This window comes from Sinocyclocheilus grahami, unplaced genomic scaffold (genome assembly GCF_001515645.1).
Source record: "Sinocyclocheilus grahami isolate Dianchi unplaced genomic scaffold, SAMN03320097.WGS_v1.1 scaffold496.1, whole genome shotgun sequence".
NCBI classification, from domain to species: domain Eukaryota; kingdom Metazoa; phylum Chordata; class Actinopteri; order Cypriniformes; family Cyprinidae; genus Sinocyclocheilus; species Sinocyclocheilus grahami.
Genome location: NW_015505675.1, coordinates 263,843 through 282,907, shown reverse-complemented (window position 1 = coordinate 282,907; position 19,065 = coordinate 263,843). Strand labels below are relative to the sequence as shown.

The 19,065-nt window shown below is 37.3% G+C and overlaps 2 protein-coding genes and 1 pseudogene across 3 annotated transcripts; 2 read left to right on the top strand and 1 right to left on the bottom strand.

The window, feature by feature from the left end:
• Nucleotides 1–570, bottom strand: part of LOC107554249 (transmembrane protein 120A-like) — a 5,981-nt pseudogene extending 5,411 nt beyond the window's left edge.
• Nucleotides 571–715: 145 nt separating this feature from the next.
• Nucleotides 716–6,012, top strand: LOC107554273 (glycerophosphodiester phosphodiesterase domain-containing protein 1-like). 2 transcript variants are annotated; one of them, XM_016236745.1, is made up of 11 exons: nt 716–795; nt 877–1,175; nt 1,679–1,721; nt 1,989–2,124; nt 2,267–2,312; nt 2,999–3,120; nt 3,258–3,347; nt 3,450–3,583; nt 3,796–3,855; nt 4,090–4,141; nt 4,321–6,012. In XM_016236745.1, the coding sequence occupies exons 2-11, from the start codon at nt 941–943 to the stop codon at nt 4,447–4,449; spliced, it is 1,047 nt and encodes a 348-aa protein (XP_016092231.1). In that variant the 5' UTR covers nt 716–795; nt 877–940; the 3' UTR covers nt 4,450–6,012. The 2 variants fall into 2 exon arrangements, with proteins under 2 accessions (XP_016092231.1, XP_016092230.1); XM_016236744.1 differs by having other exon boundaries at nt 718–1,175.
• Nucleotides 6,013–13,426: 7,414 nt separating this feature from the next.
• Nucleotides 13,427–18,095, top strand: LOC107554276 (protein yippee-like 2). The gene is made up of 4 exons (XM_016236748.1): nt 13,427–13,545; nt 13,789–13,832; nt 14,334–14,442; nt 17,418–18,095. The coding sequence occupies exons 1-4, from the start codon at nt 13,429–13,431 to the stop codon at nt 17,505–17,507; spliced, it is 360 nt and encodes a 119-aa protein (XP_016092234.1). The 5' UTR covers nt 13,427–13,428; the 3' UTR covers nt 17,508–18,095.
• The last annotated feature ends 970 nt before the right edge of the window (nt 18,096–19,065 follow it).

Here is a 19,065-nt window from a genome sequence, read left to right as displayed (position 1 = left end):
CCACTGTATATATATATTTTATTTAAAAGCATAGTTCAACCAAAAATGAAAATTGTCATCAATTACTCAACCGCAAGTTGTTCCAAATGACTTTCCCTTTACTGTTGAACACAAAAGATCATTTGAAGATTGTTTGAAATGATCTTTTGTGGAAGAAAGCAAACAGTTGACGGTAGCCATTGACTTCCATAATATTTTTCTTCCATTCATAAGTCAATGGCTACCATCAACTGTTTGCTTACAAACAATCTTCAAAATATCTTCTTTTGTGTTCAGCAGAAGAAATAATTTCATAGGTTTGGAGCAACTATGCAAGTATGGTTTTATTATAGTAAAAATGTAGTAACTGTGTTTTTTTGTCGTATTGATTACCATTTGTATAACCACATTTTTACTACAAATTCCATGGTTAAACTATGGTCAGTGTAGCAAAACCATGGTTGATTTATAGTTACCATGGTTTATGTTTTTTTTTTGTTTGTTTTTTTGTAGTAAAACCATGGTAATGATAACAGAATTTTCATTTTTTTGGGTGAACTATCCGTTTAATCACCTTCTTTCACTGGCCATTTGTTGTAAAAGAAATGTGTTTGTTTAAAGCGTAATGGTTTTGACATGAAGGCCTTCAGATATTTAATATTTGTCCATGAGCATCCTCTTGCGTTCACTCGCGTCATCATACGCTTGCAGTGCGCATGCGCGTTCCTGCGACTGTAGTATTATTATTGACCCGAGCAGTCTGTAAACTGCGCAGGGGGGTGGCCTGTCAAGTAACATTGGACTGCAAGCCCATGGGTGGGTTTACAGAGAACTGCATGACGATGCAAATAAAGGAGGATCTAATCTGACTGACAACTGCATGTTCTTGCCTTACAGCTTCAGTCGGCTGTCTTCTGAACGCTGTTACAGTGCGGCAGCGGCGGCTGGCCAGCGGTGCTGGATGAGACCGGCCGGTGTGTTGACTTCTGCTGAGACTTTCAATGAGTTATATACGTGGCTTTACTGGACTGACTTGTTTGTCCGTCTGATTAAAGTCAAAATGAGCGCCGCGGTTTATGTTATATCCACGGTTACCGGATATGTGCTCACTTCGGCATTATTGCTTAAATATCCGTCACTGCTGCACCGGCGAAAGAAAGAAGCCTTCCGGAGCAGACACATCTCACACCGCGGCGGTGAGTGACCAACGCTGCTTTCACGACTCGCATCAAATCTACAGCAGCCCGAGGCTTTTCCTCATTTACCAGTCACTGTTTTTCCTTGCAGTTCAATAAAAACCTAGTGAGTTGTGATGTACAAAATGCTGACTCGAAGCTCAGAAACGCAGTCAGTGAATGCCTCTTACAGGGTTACATTCATACGATTGCTGACTGTAGCCTGAAGTCATCCACTTAGAACATTTTTGTCTTTTATATAATGAAAAGCCTGTTTTTATCTTTAGGTCATATTTCATAATCCCTTCATTTTGGGCCAGTGTTGGTTCAGACCGAAGGTTCATCTTTGACTTTATTGACTACACACTGGAGTGTGGACTGTGAACCCTAGAATACTGTACAAGCTACATACAGTCTTAACATAAACACCGCCTGAAGTAGTTAGTTGACTACCAAAAGCAAATACCAAGCATTGCTATAAAATGCATTTTGTCCTGGTTCTCACTGTTTTTCTTCATCTCCAGGAGCTGGTGAGAACTTGGAGAACACAATGGCGGCCTTCAGGCAGTGAGTTTCTAAATGGGCCGCTGTTTATTGCTTGGATTTGCATTGATGAGTGCTTAGTTAGTAGCATGCTTAGTTAACTTTGTATACTTGATCTTGACGAATTCTGAAGCATCTGAAGTGCTTCTCTAAATGTTTCATCATTCATCCAAGTGGCATTATCAGTTGATGACAAAATTGTACATTTTACGAGGATCTGGATGAAAATCTACATGATTTATGGACAGATGCTTCATTAACTCATCTGATGTACATCCTCTTCTTCCTCAGCGCTGTTCAACTGGGCACTGACATGTTGGAACTGGACTGTCATTTGACCAAGGATGAGCAGGTGGTGGTGTTGCACGATTCCAACCTGAAGCGGTCGACTGGCATTAACGCGTACATTTCTGATGTGGCTTACGCTGTGAGTGGAGAAACTTCAATCATCCTGTATTCACAGTCCAAATGTTTCAAGCCTTGACTAATTCATAGTAGGGCTAAAACTCTTATGTTAGTATGTAAGTATATGCTGTATTCTGAACGTGTTTGTGTGTTTGTCTTCTTAGGATCTTCCACCTTACCTTTGTAAGCTTGGGGTGAGTTTCAAACGAGGTGAGTGTTCGGTCCAGGTAATGTTCAACCAATTTGATTTAAGGTATAATCAAGCCAATGTGCCTGTAGCGTTGCTAATATGCTCAAATAAAGTCAAAAACTAAGACTACATTAAAAGTCTGGGACTGAAAATCTACACTGAAAAAAAATGGCTTCGCTCATAAATTGCTAGTAAGTTTGATGAATAATTACAAAGAAATAACTAATTGAATTAATCATACAATTTTAAGTAGAAATACTGAAACAGTATTTTCTTGTAAAATGTGCTCTAATAATTTGCATTTAAAACTGTTTTAATTAATTTATTAATTTTTATAGTGTAATTGAATCCTGGAAACAAAGTTGTAGTATTTGAAAAAAAAAAAAAAAAAAAAGTTATATGTAAATGCCATAATGTCAAATGAATAAGAAAACATTTCTGAGCTATTTTTTTGTCATTAATCAAATGTAATATTGATCTTGTGAATGCCTTTGTACAGAAGTGCATGCCCCATTATAGCATGCACTTCTATTATGAAATTCATTTTTTCAACTTTTCAGTTCATCTTTTTACTCAATTGAAATCCAAAACAGATGCACACGTGTTTTTTCAGCCTCTGTATACATGTTTCAAATATGATTTGTTACATTTAATGGTAACTAAGACATGTATGTCCAACTATTAAATTATTCCTGATGTGTTTCAGAGTGCTACTGTGAAGGAGGAGATGACAAATGCATCCCTCTGCTAAGAGACGTGTTTGAATCCTTCCCAAACACCCCTGTAAACATCGACATCAAGGTTAACAATGACATTCTCATCAAGAAGGTTTGTAGGGGCCCTGCTGTCCTGCTCGTATTTCTTTTCCTCGAATCCTCTGTCTGTGCATGTCACCACTAAAATGAATCAGGTTGGTGAGACGAGTTCAACAGATACAAAATAGAGTTTTACCTTTTTTCTGTCAGGTGTCCGAGCTGGTTGTCCAATACAACAGGGAACATCTGACCGTATGGGGAAACTCCAGCAACAAAATCATTAAGAAATGTTACAAAGAGGTGGTTAATAACACTGGTTATTAGTAAACAACATAATTGAACAATAAATTGTCAGAAGTATGCAAAATGTCAGTGTCTGAAGCTTTTCTATTTGTTTTGTAGAACCCACGAATCCCAGTCTTTTTCAGTTTGCACAGAGTGCTGCTGTTGCTTGGGCTTTTCTACACAGGCCTCCTGCCCTTCGTCCCACTTAAGGAACAGTTCCTAGAGATTCCCATGCCTTCAATCATTTCCAAGTGAGGAACATATGCATTTTAGTCACACATACATGCTCCTATATATTTTTTTCTTCTTCCAGTATTTAAAAAAAAACTTTAGATTTGGTCCTTCGCAGATTCAGGCTCAGCAGATGAACTTTGTATGCTCACAGAACTAGTGCTCTGCTAGACATTTTCTCGAAAGATTTAGTTGGAAATCTGAAAAGTGATAAAGATTTTGTCTCTTGCAGACTCAAAGATCCTGAGCATCAGAAACGGAGTCAGCGTTTCATAACATGGCTGGCAGACACGTAAGTTTATGTGCAATCTGGCCTCAATAAACCTTTTACCTAAATATTTACGTAACATGCTTTATGTGTTTCTTATGGGAAAGCAGTTAACTGCCTGCTTTAGCGATTTTGCACATTCTGGCCTTAGTGATGAAAGTAATTAAAAGCATTAAAAGGCTTAAACTTAGCCCATGTTATTCTAATACTTACTAGAGTCGTAAATATGCAGGAATGATAATATGGATGTATTTTCAGGCTCCTCATGAGAACAGCATTATTCGATCATCTGACAAGCAGAGGAATACAAGTGAGTACTCCAAATGAGATTTAGGTCATACACCACATGCACTTGATGGGTAAGCATTGCTTTGAGTGCTATGATGTGCATGAGCAGATGGCAGGAGCTTTGAATGGAATTTCGCTCTTGACTGGAATGTCATCATGGGACTTTTCCACTGGTCTTTGTTTTTTCCTTTCCAACCGCAGGTGTATGTCTGGGTGTTGAACGACGAGGAGGACTTCAAACGTGCCTTTGACCTTGGGGCTACAGGGATTATGACAGACTATCCCACCAAGCTAAAGGAGTTCATGGAGAAAAACAGCTACACTAAATAAGACTTGTCGGCCAAAGTAAACGATCAATTAGCTATTCCACTGATCTTTGGCCTCTAAATGGGCCTTTTAATTACCCAACATTCTTTGATGTTTATGTCTATGAGTAGGTGTGGCAGCTATCAGTTTTGCATTCTTCTGCAATCAGCATCAGAGCCATTTTAGAGCATACAGGATGTCTTGAAATCCTTCTGTAGCTTCAAGTTCATAGCAATACACTATCCATAAAAAGCTGGAGGCTTCATAAGAAGCTGAGGTTATGATGAAATATCAATCATGTAGGGGTGATGTCATGATCGTCATGACATTTCTGTGACTTTTACTCTACAGGCACTTTCATTGTATCATTGACTTGCAGTTGATTGTTTTATTACAGTGCATCCATTTCTGCAATAACACTGAACTCACTAAAGAGTTAATTGTCTAAATGACGAGACCGAAGCCACTTGAGTTTTTCCAAGACACTAAAAATAAATACTAGTTTCAGGGGGTTGTACTGTGGAACTGTTGAGAGACCAATAATTAGAAGGTATTAGATATTTTTATGTTTACTGTCATGTGTATATTTTGTTTTTGTAAATTAGTTTCTTTTGTCAGTAAGAGATTGTCAATTTTGAGATAAGTTGTGGCTTAAAAGATGCCTCACTGTTGCTTGAACTGTTAAGTGTAGTTTAATATACCAGTCAGACGTTTTGACACACCAACTCAATCTTCATTATTACTATGTCACCACAACAATCAAGACTATAAAATAAAACACCAATGGAAGTATGGTAGCTATGTACCATTAAAAAACATCTTATACAAGTGAAAACTCATATTTGAGCTGCTTCAAACCCTATTTCTGCTTTTCCTTTAATAGCCGCTCCAACTCATCCATATATAATAATAAAATGCCTATAGGTCAAATTAGTAAACAATATTATGCATAGGGAAACTTTTTATTTATCTTTAAAACCAATTTCAAGTATTCAAGCAATAGCCTTTAGGTCAAAAGGTTTTGTGATCATGAAAAACAATGTCAGTCAAGTGTGTCCAAGCTTTTGACTGGTTGTGTATATTATACACTGATGAATGAAGTTGTGCTGGAGTGTAACTGGGTCACAAACAAGTGTGGTATATAGTGGTCATGTGAATGCACTTTTGCAATAACAAGAAAGGATGTTAACTTAATGTTGGTGGTTTTACAGTTTTGCTGTATTGAAAGGGAAAGGGAAACAGAAATATTTTCTCACTCTTTTAAGGAATTCCTATGAAAAACAGAATGCATTCAGAATTGGCATGACAGTAACTCACTCCTGAATGGAGGTGATCTTAAGACTTTGGATAATCAAGCATTTGTGGAGTTCATATGTTTCCCCCCTTTTGTGAAGTGTATATGGATACAGTAACTCTTAGCTTTGTGCTGTGTTTAATTTTCTAGTTCATATTTTCTCCAGGCTACTTTCATTGGTTGTGTATGAATTCAGTGCACAGTTTTCAATGTAAATACTGTAATTCAAAGATTAGTTATTATAGAGGATATTTGGTATCAGCAGCCCATCTCTGTTTGTATTTGTGAATAAACTACCAAAAAAATATTATAAATAAATTTAAACAGAGTATGTTTTACCTTTGTGTTTTTATGGGCTATCAAAGCCATTAAAAACCCCATAAAACTCTTTTGGGCCTGTGGACTTTTACAATATCTCTTCAAGCACACTTTCCAAATTGCCATAGTTTAAAAGTTTTACAGTGGACACAAATTTGTTACTTTAAAAATTAACCCCGGTACATGAAAGTGACATTAACTGGAAAACAAAAAACAAAACGCATTGGCCAGCAGGGGGCGCTCTATGATAATAAATAAAACTTGTTCTAACCCAGTGTTACTCATTGCGTGGCTCGCCAAGCTTTAAAGGGGTCATATGATGTGATTTAAATTTTTCCTTCCTCTTTGGAGTGTTACAAACTCTTAGTGCATAAAGAAGATCTGTAAAGTTGCAAAGACTAAAGTCTCAAATCCAAAGAGATATTCTTTATAAAAGTTAAGTCAGCCACACCTACCTAAAACGGCTCGTTCTAACACGCCCCCACATATCTACATCACTATGTGGGAAGATGTGCATAACGCCGCCCAAATGTTCACGCAAAGAAAGAAGGCGTAACTTTTATTCTCACTGTAGTATTGTTGCCGCTGCCGCCATGTCCTGAAGACGCTGTGTGCTTCGTTGTGAAAGCGAAACTACTTTGTTTGGTCTTCCAAAAGAGGACGATATCCACTTCGTCATGCCTAGAGCTGATTCGTGCTGGTCGCTGAGGGAATACATCAACTTACATCAGCCGGATCGGCTTTCACCGTGGACGAAACCCGGGGTCGTCACATGTGCTTGCCGCTCCTTCGTCGGATCCGCCGGCCATGCCGTTCTCAACCCCGCCGCCTCAGCTCACTCTAGCCCAGCCTCAGCTCACGCTAAGCCGGGGCTTCCGCTAGGCTGCTGTGTTTTTCGTTGTGAAAGCGAAACTACTTAGTTTGGTCTTCCAAAAGAGGACACAACTAGAAATCAGTGGTTAAGTTGTATTTACAACACTGTTCCAGAACAGTTCAACCCAAATATCCAGATGTGTGCAGCACATTTTATGTGTTTACTGTTGACTGTTTACTGATCCTGGGAGAGTAACGTTAGACTAAAATGCCAGCAGTTCTGACTCACGTAAGTACGTTTTCATTTAAAGGATTTGCCACTGATGATTCAAACGAGAGTTTTGGGCAGTGTAGAGTAGCACTTGTTGTTTGTCATTTCTCTGATCACAAATGCAGACAGGGTTTTGTGTTTACGCGGCGCGATGCAATGCAACGCAATGTGTAAAAAGACAGTAAGTCATTATAATCAGTAATTATGTCTCCACTGGATGCAACAAATGCCTCATTTGTAATGGGTTTTAATGTTTTTGTCTCGTAGCTCCGACCGGACATGGCATCAACAGTATGGTGAGGGGCGTAACATTGCCGTCACACGCTTGAGGTATTCGGCCAATCACAACGCACTGGATAGCTGGCCAATCAGAGCACACCTCACTTTTCAGACCGATGAGCTTTGTAAAAATCGACGCGTTTCAGAAAGGCGGGGCATAGAGGAGAAACAATAATGTACAGTATGTAGAAAATAATGTGTTTTTTAACTTTAAACCGCATAAACACATTTCATTACACCAAATACACAAAATAATGTTCTTTTTAGCAGCATCATATGACCCCTTTAATTTGTGGCTCGCATGGCAGATGGCAGTGAATAATGCGATGATATGATCAATACAGATATTTAATAAAAACAAGCAGGGCTATAACTAAGCCTTTAAAAAAAAACACAACGGACGCAAGTGTCGTAGTGCGACGCGACAAAAGACAATAGAACCCATTATAATTATGGCCCTATGATTTCTGCGATGCGGAAAACGCGAACGGAATCGCGGAATCCAGTCTTAAAAACAGAATTCACTGTATAATGCGGAATGTCACGGAATTTGTCAAAGTTTGGGCGAATAAATCAAAAGTAGGTATTTACTACGGTGGCCGAGAAGTGTAAAACAAATCACAATTCTGAAAACAAAATAACAAATTACAAATGCAAATCTAAAAAACAAAATAACAATTCAGAAAGCACAACAACAATTCAGAAAACATTATAACAAGTCAGAAAACACAATGACAACCACGACTCTGCTGTTCTTCGGCTGGTTCTTCCTGTATATATTGATTGACAGCTGTCTCGTCCAGTCAGCGGTGAGTAATCCCAAACCAATGGCGCTGTCTCAAACTATACCTACCTCTTCCGATTTGTCTGCTACCTCTTCCGGTTTGTCTGATTTGTCGTTGTGTTTTCTGACTTGTTATTTTGTTTTCAAATTTGTCGTTGTGTTTTCTGACTTGTTAATTTGTTTTCGGATTTGTCGTTGTGTTTTCTGACTTGTTATTTTGTTTTCAAATTTGTCGTTGTGTTTTCTGACTTGTTATAATGTTTTCTGAATTGTTGTTGTGCTTTCTGAATTGTTATTTTGTTTTTTAGACTTGCATTTGCGTTTGTAATTTGTTATTTTGTCTTCAGAATTGTGATTTGCTTTGCACTTCTCGGCCACCGTACATTATACTTAAATCAAATTGCAATATTGACTGGTATCTGTAAATATTAAGCAGCAAAAATACCATTTAAAGAATCCTGCGTGTCTCTTTATGAATGAATGGCACAGAAGCACGGTTTCGTTTACTACACACATAGCCTAGTGAAGCCCGCAGTGTTTTCAGTGTCTGCTGTCTCGCTAAATGGGAACATAAATAGGCTACACGAACAACAGTCAGTGTCTGCTCTATTACAAATAATTTATATTTAAAAATACCCAAAACAGCGGAATTACAAGATGGAAAAATAGACTAGAAAGATATTTAAACTTGCTCTGCCCGCATGAGTTGTTTTGGCAATCTTTCCAGCTCTTAACGCCGAATGTGCTCTTGGATGGTTTGATACACGATGGGCTAATGTAGAAGCAAATATTATTTATTTCAATAAATAACTTTAAATAACTTTAAAAAATAAACCCCTTAGTATTGCATTGCATATTGTATGTTCAGGGATGACAGATTGAGAAGCAGACTATTTATGACTGGATGCAACTTTTGATACTTTGCAGTAAAAGTGGCTCTCCTATTAAAAGTGCTGCTCTCATGAAAAAAATAGTGAAGATTACTGCTCTAACCAATCAGACCTGTATGAAATATAAGCACTGTTTATGAACGTATATCATTATACACATCGGCTATACTACGACATAACATAATATAAATAATGTATGGAACATGAAATCGTCTTCAACCTTACATTTAATTACTTGCCATCGATTATATATGCCTTCTTGCTATTTCCTAATGAGTTTAGTGTTGAAGAACTTCAAGATGTTGCTTAAAAAGCTTATAAAAACATGGATCATTTCTGACAGTGAGCTCCTTAATCGTTCTGTTTGCATGACATGTAAGTGTTATCAGTCATAAATTAAGATATTTCTGCATTTAGAGCAGCATTATGCACTTTATCCAGTCTGCGTCATGTCTGAGATAAACATTGCAGTATTGGATTTGATTACAGACCTCATATATATATAGAATATTTTACAGAATGTCATTATTAATTTATTATCAACATTCAATACTTAGAATATTTCGTGGAGTATACTATATTTAGAATATGAATATGAGAATATGTAATAAAATGGGATAGAATATTCAGCATAAATAAGATGTATCATTTAATAGAACTGAATACAATTTTTATGCACAAATTTTATATATTCACGTAAAGCATTTTTAAAATCAAATTTCAATAGAATATTCAGTATAAACAGAATTGATTATTTGATAGAACAGCATAACCCAAAAAATATTTGATATTTAGAATTTTTTGATTGAATGTTATCTCATATTATTTACTACAACTGAATACAATTTTTATGCACACATTTGAGATATGTAGAACATTTTTAAATCAAATTTCAATAGCATTTTCAGTATAAACAGAATTGATTATTTGATAGAATAGCATAACCCAAAAAAGATTTGATATTTAGAATTTTTTGATCGAATGTTATCTAATATTCCGAAAAATAAAAGGACATTTAATAGAATATTTAGTATAACTGACCCACACCACTATAACATTACACTTCATGACCACACAGATTTGACACTTTTTATGGACTTTTTGGCTATAAAGGACTTATATTATATTGTCTGTTTCAAAACCTAGTAAGATCCCTAACTAGACAGCATTGATGGGTTGGAATTAATAGTACTTGATGACAGTTATACTGCAGCATTGTGTAGTAGGCTGAGTTATTTTTAGTGTTGATCTGCTGTAGTATGTTGTAATTGGCTCAAAAAATTCATTTAAAATGCTGTTTATGGTTCTGTTCTCAGAGGTCAAATTTGAAAGCATGCTTGGCCTGCCATGAGGAAACAGTGCCAGTAGTGCAGTGTGGCTGAAATCCAGTCCCACATACTGTCTGCTGGCAGTACATGAGGTTTAGTACAGCACAGCACTCAAACAGTGAGTTATTACATAAAACAATAATAAGAATTGATAACTGTTTTATATTCAACAAGCTCTTTCACTCATACACCATCGAATTCGGAGAGCTTAAATGCTGACGAGTAATTTCTGAAACGCTGTCAAATTCAATCCGGTCTGCAGAGATTACGTTTTTCAAAAGTATTTCCTGCATGGTCTTGAGCTACTGTACTATACTGCGACACTCCATGCATAATAAACTGCATTTATGAATGCAAATACAAGCCCTCAGACATGGATAATCACAAAAAGCAGAACATTTTAATTTTCATGACCCACTCAGGAAATTATAAGGGATGTTTAATCATTTTGCTATGACGTAACATCGTATTACACCATTTCCCAAAATTATAAAAGTATAGTTGTGGGGAGGAGGTTGCAAAAATCATCTCAGAGATGCAGATTAGAAATCCTGACTCAAAGTAATTACAGTTAATGCATCACAAAAAAGACTGTTAAATAAGACGCTAGAGGGTGGACAGCCAGTGAAGGATGGGATGCCGCACAAGGACACACATTTTCCCCTCTTTTCTATAGCTGCTGTTATCCCCATCAGTGCTGTTTCGGTTGCATAAAGAAGGCCCTTATGTTGCACAGGCCTCAAAGTGATGAGTGCTACAGCCCCTCTGTCACAACACATGCATCAGAGCACTTAGCAGGAGACAGTAAGGGGCAAATTAACAAAATTAAAGGTACTGTTCCCCCCCCCCCCCAAAAAAGAGACATAAATGCTGGTATTTTTTCCATGGAATGCAGAAGTAAACATCCTCATGCAACTCTTTCCATAAAACAAAGAGTATGGCTTCAGAAGACTTGGAATATAGCACACGTTATTGGGACTATATTTTAATGGTGCTTTTTGTCTTTTTTTTTGCCATTATGTTAAGACTGTTGCTGCATCTAAATATGCCTACTTCTATACTATATAGTATGCGAAAAGAGTGAAATGAGTTTGTCCAAATTCATTCAAAGTTTTCGAAAAACAGTAGGCGAAAAGTAGTATGCATTCGATGGACACTTTACTATCCCATGAGGCCACAGGAGAGGAGTTGTGAATAGTAGCTGGTAAGTCATGTGACAAGTGATGACATGGCGGATAATGTTTATCTGGATTTCATTCATACTATATAGAATGTGGTTTTTTAAATGGTAGTGAAGTAAGTTTTAAACCAAATGTAGTACCTTCTAGGCAACATGTTACTTTGGACGCAGCTTGTGACTTAAGAGCTAGTTTGACCCTGACCCTTTCTTTTCATTTATAGGTGAATTATTCCTTTAATGCTGGTATTTATGTTCTTAGTAGTGTTAGTACTACAGTATGTTGAGCATTGCAGACCTAAAAAAAACACTCAGAACAATCCTATTGAATCTTTTGCCCTCATCTTAGTTTAAATAATAGTTATAAACCTGTATGACTTTCTTTATTCTGTGGAAGTGATTTAACTTCAAAATATCTTCTTTAATGCTCCACAGAATAAATAAAGTCATACAGGTTTCGAACAACATGAGGAGGAATAAATGATGATAGCATTTCCATTTTAGTGTGAACTATACCTATACACTTGATAAAATTACTATAAAGCATCTTATAAGATGTGCTGCTTTCCATCTAGCTTGTGTCCAGCTTTGTGATCTGTACCACAGTTTAAGTGTTGCTTCAGTGATCAGTATTTGAATTGGTCGTGCCTGAAGCTTCATCAGCGTTCACGGATCAGAGCTCATCTGATGTGTTTTTGTCTGCATGAGGAAACCATACCGAGACTCTCTCCCTTCGCTTTTATCGATCTGTCTGTTATGACAATACAGTGCCTGGATTCAGTTAGCAGCTGTGTGAATAAAATAAGTGAAAAAGATGTGACATGTAGCCAAGGATTGTGTCCCATACTTGGAATTTGTGCTCTGCATTTATCCCATCCAACTGCACACACACAACACTTTTTCATACAAAATAGCTTACATTTCAGTTTAAATATAATATTGAGATGGAACCAGTATTAACTTTGAACAAATAAAAGCCACTTAGTCTCTCCCAAAGCTTCTGTGAGAGAAAGAGAAATCCATTATCTCATCTATTATGTAGTTATCATACCAGTGTCACAAAATGCATCGTTTGGTTTGCAGTAAACTGTAAGGAAACACCACGGGGTCTTTCAGCATCGTGTCCTGAACAAACTCGCGGGGTCCTAAAATACCCGCACAGGTCAGGGTGTGGAACTGGGGCGAGAGAGGGTCACCAGAATGCTAGAGGGTTTATTTGTGGACGTGTCGCAGTACGGGTGTGTGTTTGCCTCAGCAGACGGTTGTGTGTTTGTGTGGGAAAGTGCTTCGATCTGTCAGTAGACTCTTTATTCTCCAACCCCACGCTTTGGCGGGGAAACAATGGACAGAACATAAGAGCTGCTTTTTGCTCTGGACTCTTAAGATAGGCTCACCCCTGCCTCAACAAAGCCCTCTGACTGAAGGAGTAACATGACAATAAAGCATCAGACTGGTGCATGCAAACACACTTTCTAACCACTGGATATTCTTAAAGGTGAAGTGTGCAATATCGGCACAACTATTGAACAAAATGGAAAGAGGGTTTGATCATGCAGAAATGGCCACCATGATGTTAGGGTGTTGTGGGTGTAAAGAGCCCACACCAAAGAATCTAGATATCTATATTAAATATTATTCTATATCTATATCTCTTTTATTAAAAAAGTAATAGCACACCTTCATTGAGCAAGCCACACAATTAAGCAGTATTATTTATATACTACTATAGCATTCATTAATGTTTTGAATAATTAGCTTTTATTTTCATATTTTTTGTGTGTTTGTTATGTGCTGTTGTTGTTTTTATTAGCTTTTGTTTTTTTAATATTTATATTAATCAACCCGGCCCATGGTCACCATGACGCGCTCCAAAACTTTCCAGGCGTACCTGCCCAGCTGCCACCGTACCTACAGCTGTATCCACTGCAGAGCACACCTCGCCAACCATGACGAGCTCATCTCCAAGGTAATTAATGAGCCGAGAATTAATGACCTGGCAACATGTGCAGGAACAGGACACGAACAAACATGCTTGTTAAGCATATGAAGCTCATAGATCAGAAGATCAACACATGCTGTTTAATGTCACATCAGTTCTGCTCGGGTGAAAAGCTGCTCTTTAGTACAGATACTGAGGTTTCAGATTAACATTTGAATGTGATATTAAATGCAATTCTCTAAGGAATGCGTTTTTTTTTCTTTCTTTTAGTCCTTTCAAGGAAGTCAGGGCAGAGCATATCTGTTCAACTCTGTGTAAGTTGATTTTATACAGGTATTTGATTGTACATTTCTGGTATTAGAAGGAGTTTGATATGGAAGTGGTATGTTATACACACTACTATTCAAAATTTTGGGGTCGTGTTTTTGAAAGAAGTCTCTTATGCTCACCAAAGCTGCATTTATCTGATTAAAAATACAGAGAAAATGGTAATATTGTGAAATATTATTAAAATGTAAAATAACTGTTTTCTATTTGAATATATTTTAAAATGTAATGTATTCCTTTGATGGCAAACATTACTCCAGTCTTCAGTGTCACATGAGCCTTCAGAAATCATTCTAATATTTTGTGGCAATGTAAGTCTTAATCAATTTAATGGAATAAACGTATTAATTTCTTTAAAAAAAAAAAACTCCTGACCCTAAGCTTTTGAATCTTAGTGTATAAACTCTGTTCATGTCTACTGCGCTTCCACGAACCTTATACCTAATTGTAGCTTGCTGTGCGTGACTGTTTCTAACTGGTTTCGTCAGGGTGAACGTAGGATGTGGCCCTGCAGAAGAGAGGGTTCTGCTCACGGGCCTTCATGCAGTGGCAGACATCTACTGCGAAAACTGCAAAACCACACTGGGGTGGAAATATGTAAGAAAACACTCACAACACATGGAAAGTTCGAGTACATGTAGATAAAAGTGACTTCACATCATAGCACAGGTCATTTACATAGAGTAGTCTTAAAGGTACGGTAGCAAAAACAAAGTCATGATCAGAGAGGCGGTGGAAGATGGTGATGTACAACTAAATTATGACTGTTTTGGTAAGATGCTGTAGCTTACATTATTGGACATTAATTCACCCAAAAATGAAAATAAATTGACTTTGGTGGAGAACAAAAGAAGATGTTTTGAATAATATTTTAACTGTGTTTGTCCATATAATGAAGTCATTGGGGTCCAAAAATGTTGGACCCCACTGAAGAAAGAAAGTCATACATAGATGAGAATGAGTAAATGAAGACAGAATTTTCATTTTTGGGTGAACTATCCTTTCAGGTTTTCCATAGACACTAACAAGACCTGTGCTTAACAAATGACCTACTTGGAGCCTTATTTACCTGAAGAAACTGAATGTGCTTGCATTTACCGAGCAAGTCACAGACACTTTGAGATAATAGCACGATGTTAATATGCACGGCTTTGCGAGTTAAAGCTTGCTCATAAAGGCTTGTCTTAGGAGGACACATTCCTTGCATGGCGTCCATTTTTAATCAGCAGCTGTGCCGCATGCCAATTGTTTTTTCAGTACTAGTGGATTTCTGGTCGCCCTTGACATGGAGTCTTGACCGATGCAAACTTTGTGGCAATGTAAGTCTTAATCAATTTAATGGAATAAACGTATTAATTTCTTTAAAAAAAAAAAACTCCTGACCCTAAGCTTTTGAATCTTAGTGTATAAACTCTGTTCATGTCTACTGCGCTTCCACGAACCTTATACCTAATTGTAGCTTGCTGTGCGTGACTGTTTCTAACTGGTTTCGTCAGGGTGAACGTAGGATGTGGCCCTGCAGAAGAGAGGGTTCTGCTCACGGGCCTTCATGCAGTGGCAGACATCTACTGCGAAAACTGCAAAACCACACTGGGGTGGAAATATGTAAGAAAACACTCACAACACATGGAAAGTTCGAGTACATGTAGATAAAAGTGACTTCACATCATAGCACAGGTCATTTACATAGAGTAGTCTTAAAGGTACGGTAGCAAAAACAAAGTCATGATCAGAGAGGCGGTGGAAGATGGTGATGTACAACTAAATTATGACTGTTTTGGTAAGATGCTGTAGCTTACATTATTGGACATTAATTCACCCAAAAATGAAAATAAATTGACTTTGGTGGAGAACAAAAGAAGATGTTTTGAATAATATTTTAACTGTGTTTGTCCATATAATGAAGTCATTGGGGTCCAAAAATGTTGGACCCCACTGAAGAAAGAAAGTCATACATAGATGAGAATGAGTAAATGAAGACAGAATTTTCATTTTTGGGTGAACTATCCTTTCAGGTTTTCCATAGACACTAACAAGACCTGTGCTTAACAAATGACCTACTTGGAGCCTTATTTACCTGAAGAAACTGAATGTGCTTGCATTTACCGAGCAAGTCACAGACACTTTGAGATAATAGCACGATGTTAATATGCACGGCTTTGCGAGTTAAAGCTTGCTCATAAAGGCTTGTCTTAGGAGGACACATTCCTTGCATGGCGTCCATTTTTAATCAGCAGCTGTGCCGCATGCCAATTGTTTTTTCAGTACTAGTGGATTTCTGGTCGCCCTTGACATGGAGTCTTGACCGATGCAAACACCAATAAGCACACAAACAAGTATAGGTTCCCATAGTGGCCTGGTTATTTATAAGCACATCAGATATTTGTGTCAGTATGAATGCAGACGTTTCAGAGTAGCAGGGAAGTTTGACCCAGTGCCCTTCTCCAGAAATCTGATGAGTGCTCCCTGCTGCCTGCATCCATCAGCTATAAAAAGAAAAGACAAACAGGATCTTAAATGCATTAGTGAAACTTGTTTGTCCTACCTATTAATTTATTCAAAAATACATTAAAATGCAATTTATAAATACATGACTTGAATACACCGCTTCTATGATAAGCATGTTTTTTTGTTGTTTTTTTCTGAATTAAAATTTTTATATTTTGGTGATGGGGATTAATGTCATAGATGTCTGAGATAAAACTGTCCTCATTATATGTTATTATTTCTTGTAAAAATGGTTTTTATTAAAATCGTGGCCCAACCAACATGCAGGAAAAAATAAAAGGTAACTCTTTACAATAAGGTTCCACATTACTTAACTACATTAGTTAACATAAATAAACTTCTAAAGTATTTATTAATTGTAGTTAATGTTGATTTCAACATTTACTCATACATAATTAAAATAAGAAATCATATCTGTTAATGTTATTTAATGGACCTGAGCTAACATGAACTAACAATGAACAGTTGTGTTTTTATTAACTAACATGAACAAAGATTAATAAATATTGCAACAGATATATTGTTCATTGTTAATGTTATTTAATGCATTAAATATAGTTAACAAATGGAACCTTATTGTAAAGTGTTACCAAATAACATATATAACACCTACAGACATACTTGACATAATTTGACCTTTTTATGATAGGGCAAGGCAAGTTTAGGTTGTAAAAATATCATGTGCTGCGACTCTCCATAAAACATAATAATATTTTAATTTAATAATTCATGATATTTGAAAAATTTGCCTTGAAAAATATATTTTAAAAACCTTTTTTGAAAATAATGGTTAACATGTATACGCTCAAATGTATGGTGGAATGAAAATATTGTTATTACTTTTATTTGATGGTTACACCACATGACATTTTTAGAGTAATTAAATTGTAACTTTTCTTGAAAATGGCGTCGGAAAAAAATCTTAACTATATGAAATTAAAATTATTTTTTAAATATATTTTCTTATCATGTACAGTATATTACTGACCTATAAATGATGACAAGTTTCACATCCAAGTTTGTCTTTCAGTCAATATCGTTTCTCGCTTTCCTCCTGCCCCCAGGAACATGCCTTTGAGAGCAGTCAGAAGTACAAGGAAGGCAAGTTCATTATCGAGCTCGCCCACATGATCAAGGACAACGGCTGGGACTGAGCGGGCATGCTGGAGAGAGCAGCGGGTGGATGGTGAATGTGTGGGTGAATGACTGACTTTGGTTTGCCATTACCCTCTTAAACCCTCTTCTACCCTCCATCTCCTGCTGACACACACGTCCCTCACCGGACCGAAACCAGGAGAGCGGGCCGCCCCGGGGGGTCTTTGTGTGTCTGGAGGAGAGCGTGCGCATGTGTGTGTGTGTCTGCTCGGGCACATGGGAGCACACTGAGATACATGAATGCATACACAAGGTGTACAGACATACGTATGTAAAAATAACAGCATATCGCATGTCACGCTCATCTCAGCCCGATGGTTTATACTACAAGCGGCTCTATTCATACGCGTATATGACATAAGGCAGGGCTCAGAGGGCGCGTTGTGCTTGGCAGGATCAGGGTCACGAGTTTGCCGAGCTGATGGGGCTTTCTCCACTATGTGTCAGTGAGAAACTACCAGGCTGACCTTTCCGAATTCAGATTTGCACCATCTGCGCCAGTGAGGAGAATTGGCATGGAGCAATCTCTGAATGGAGCTCTGACGGACCAACAAACAGGGCTTAAAGGAATAGTTCATCCAAAAATCAAGATTAATTTCTTTCAAGATGTAGATGAGTTTGTTTCTTCATCGGAACAGATTTGGAGAAATTTTGCATTATATCACTTGCTCACCAGTGGATCCTCTGCAGTGAATGGATGCCGTCAGAATGAGAGTCCAAACAGCTGATAAAAACATAACAATAATTATATATTTTATTTCATTGGAGCGACTGTTTAAATTTAGAATGCTTTGATGGATTTGTTTCTTACAAACACAGCTTTTCACTTCACAAGACGTTAACTGATGGACTGGAATCGTGTGGATTACTTGTGGATTATTGTGATGTTTTTATCAGCTGTTTGGACTCTCATTCTGACGGCACCCATTCACTGCAGAGGATCACTTGGTGAGCAAGTGATGTGATGCTAAATTTCTCCAAATCTGTTCTGATGAAAAAACAAACTCTTTTACATTTTGGGTGGCCTGAGGGTAAGTAGATTTTCAGCAAATTTTCATTTTTGAGTGGATTATTATTATTCATTATTTAAGTAGTTCATCCAAAAATGAGAATTCACAATGAGAATTATTCCTTTTAACCATCTAAGAAAGGTCAAGTTTATCGTCATGCTTTCTGCATAAAACTACCATCTTACTGATTTTGGATGAAACATTAATTAAATGAATGTAAACCTTTGTGTATAGCAGTTTACAAGGTGTTGTATCTGAACATCTTTGTGTCTGTATTCCATGTTCCAACAGTTTGTGCTGTTCTCAGTGTTAATTTGTACTGACTGTTCTTGCTTGTTAGTGGACTCCTTGGGGTAATAAGGACAAAAGATGAGACTGTACACTGCCTATCCATTAGGTTATTTGAATTAAAAACATAATTCATCATAGCTCCTCTGTACCCAAGACAACTAATAGACACTTCAGTGTCTCCAAAAATCACCAAAGACCCAACTGCAAATTAGTTGACTTAACAAAACTGGCTTTTTTAGAGGGGGGGGGGGGGGGG

What these genes read in the sequence shown, in the direction of transcription:
- LOC107554273 (XM_016236744.1), top strand. Translation starts at nt 860, where the DNA reads ATGTTCTTGCCTTACAGCTTCAGTCGGCTGTCTTCTGAACGCTGTTAC. An exon ending in ACAATGGCGGCCTTCAGGCA is followed by an intron (nt 1,722 to 1,988) that starts GTGAGTTTCTAA and finishes CTTCTTCCTCAG; the next exon opens with CGCTGTTCAACTGGGCACTG. An exon ending in TTTCTGATGTGGCTTACGCT is followed by an intron (nt 2,125 to 2,266) that starts GTGAGTGGAGAA and finishes TTGTCTTCTTAG; the next exon opens with GATCTTCCACCTTACCTTTG.
- LOC107554276 (XM_016236748.1), top strand. Translation starts at nt 13,429, where the DNA reads ATGGTCACCATGACGCGCTCCAAAACTTTCCAGGCGTACCTGCCCAGC. An exon ending in ATGACGAGCTCATCTCCAAG is followed by an intron (nt 13,546 to 13,788) that starts GTAATTAATGAG and finishes TCTTTCTTTTAG; the next exon opens with TCCTTTCAAGGAAGTCAGGG. An exon ending in CCACACTGGGGTGGAAATAT is followed by an intron (nt 14,443 to 17,417) that starts GTAAGAAAACAC and finishes TCCTGCCCCCAG; the next exon opens with GAACATGCCTTTGAGAGCAG.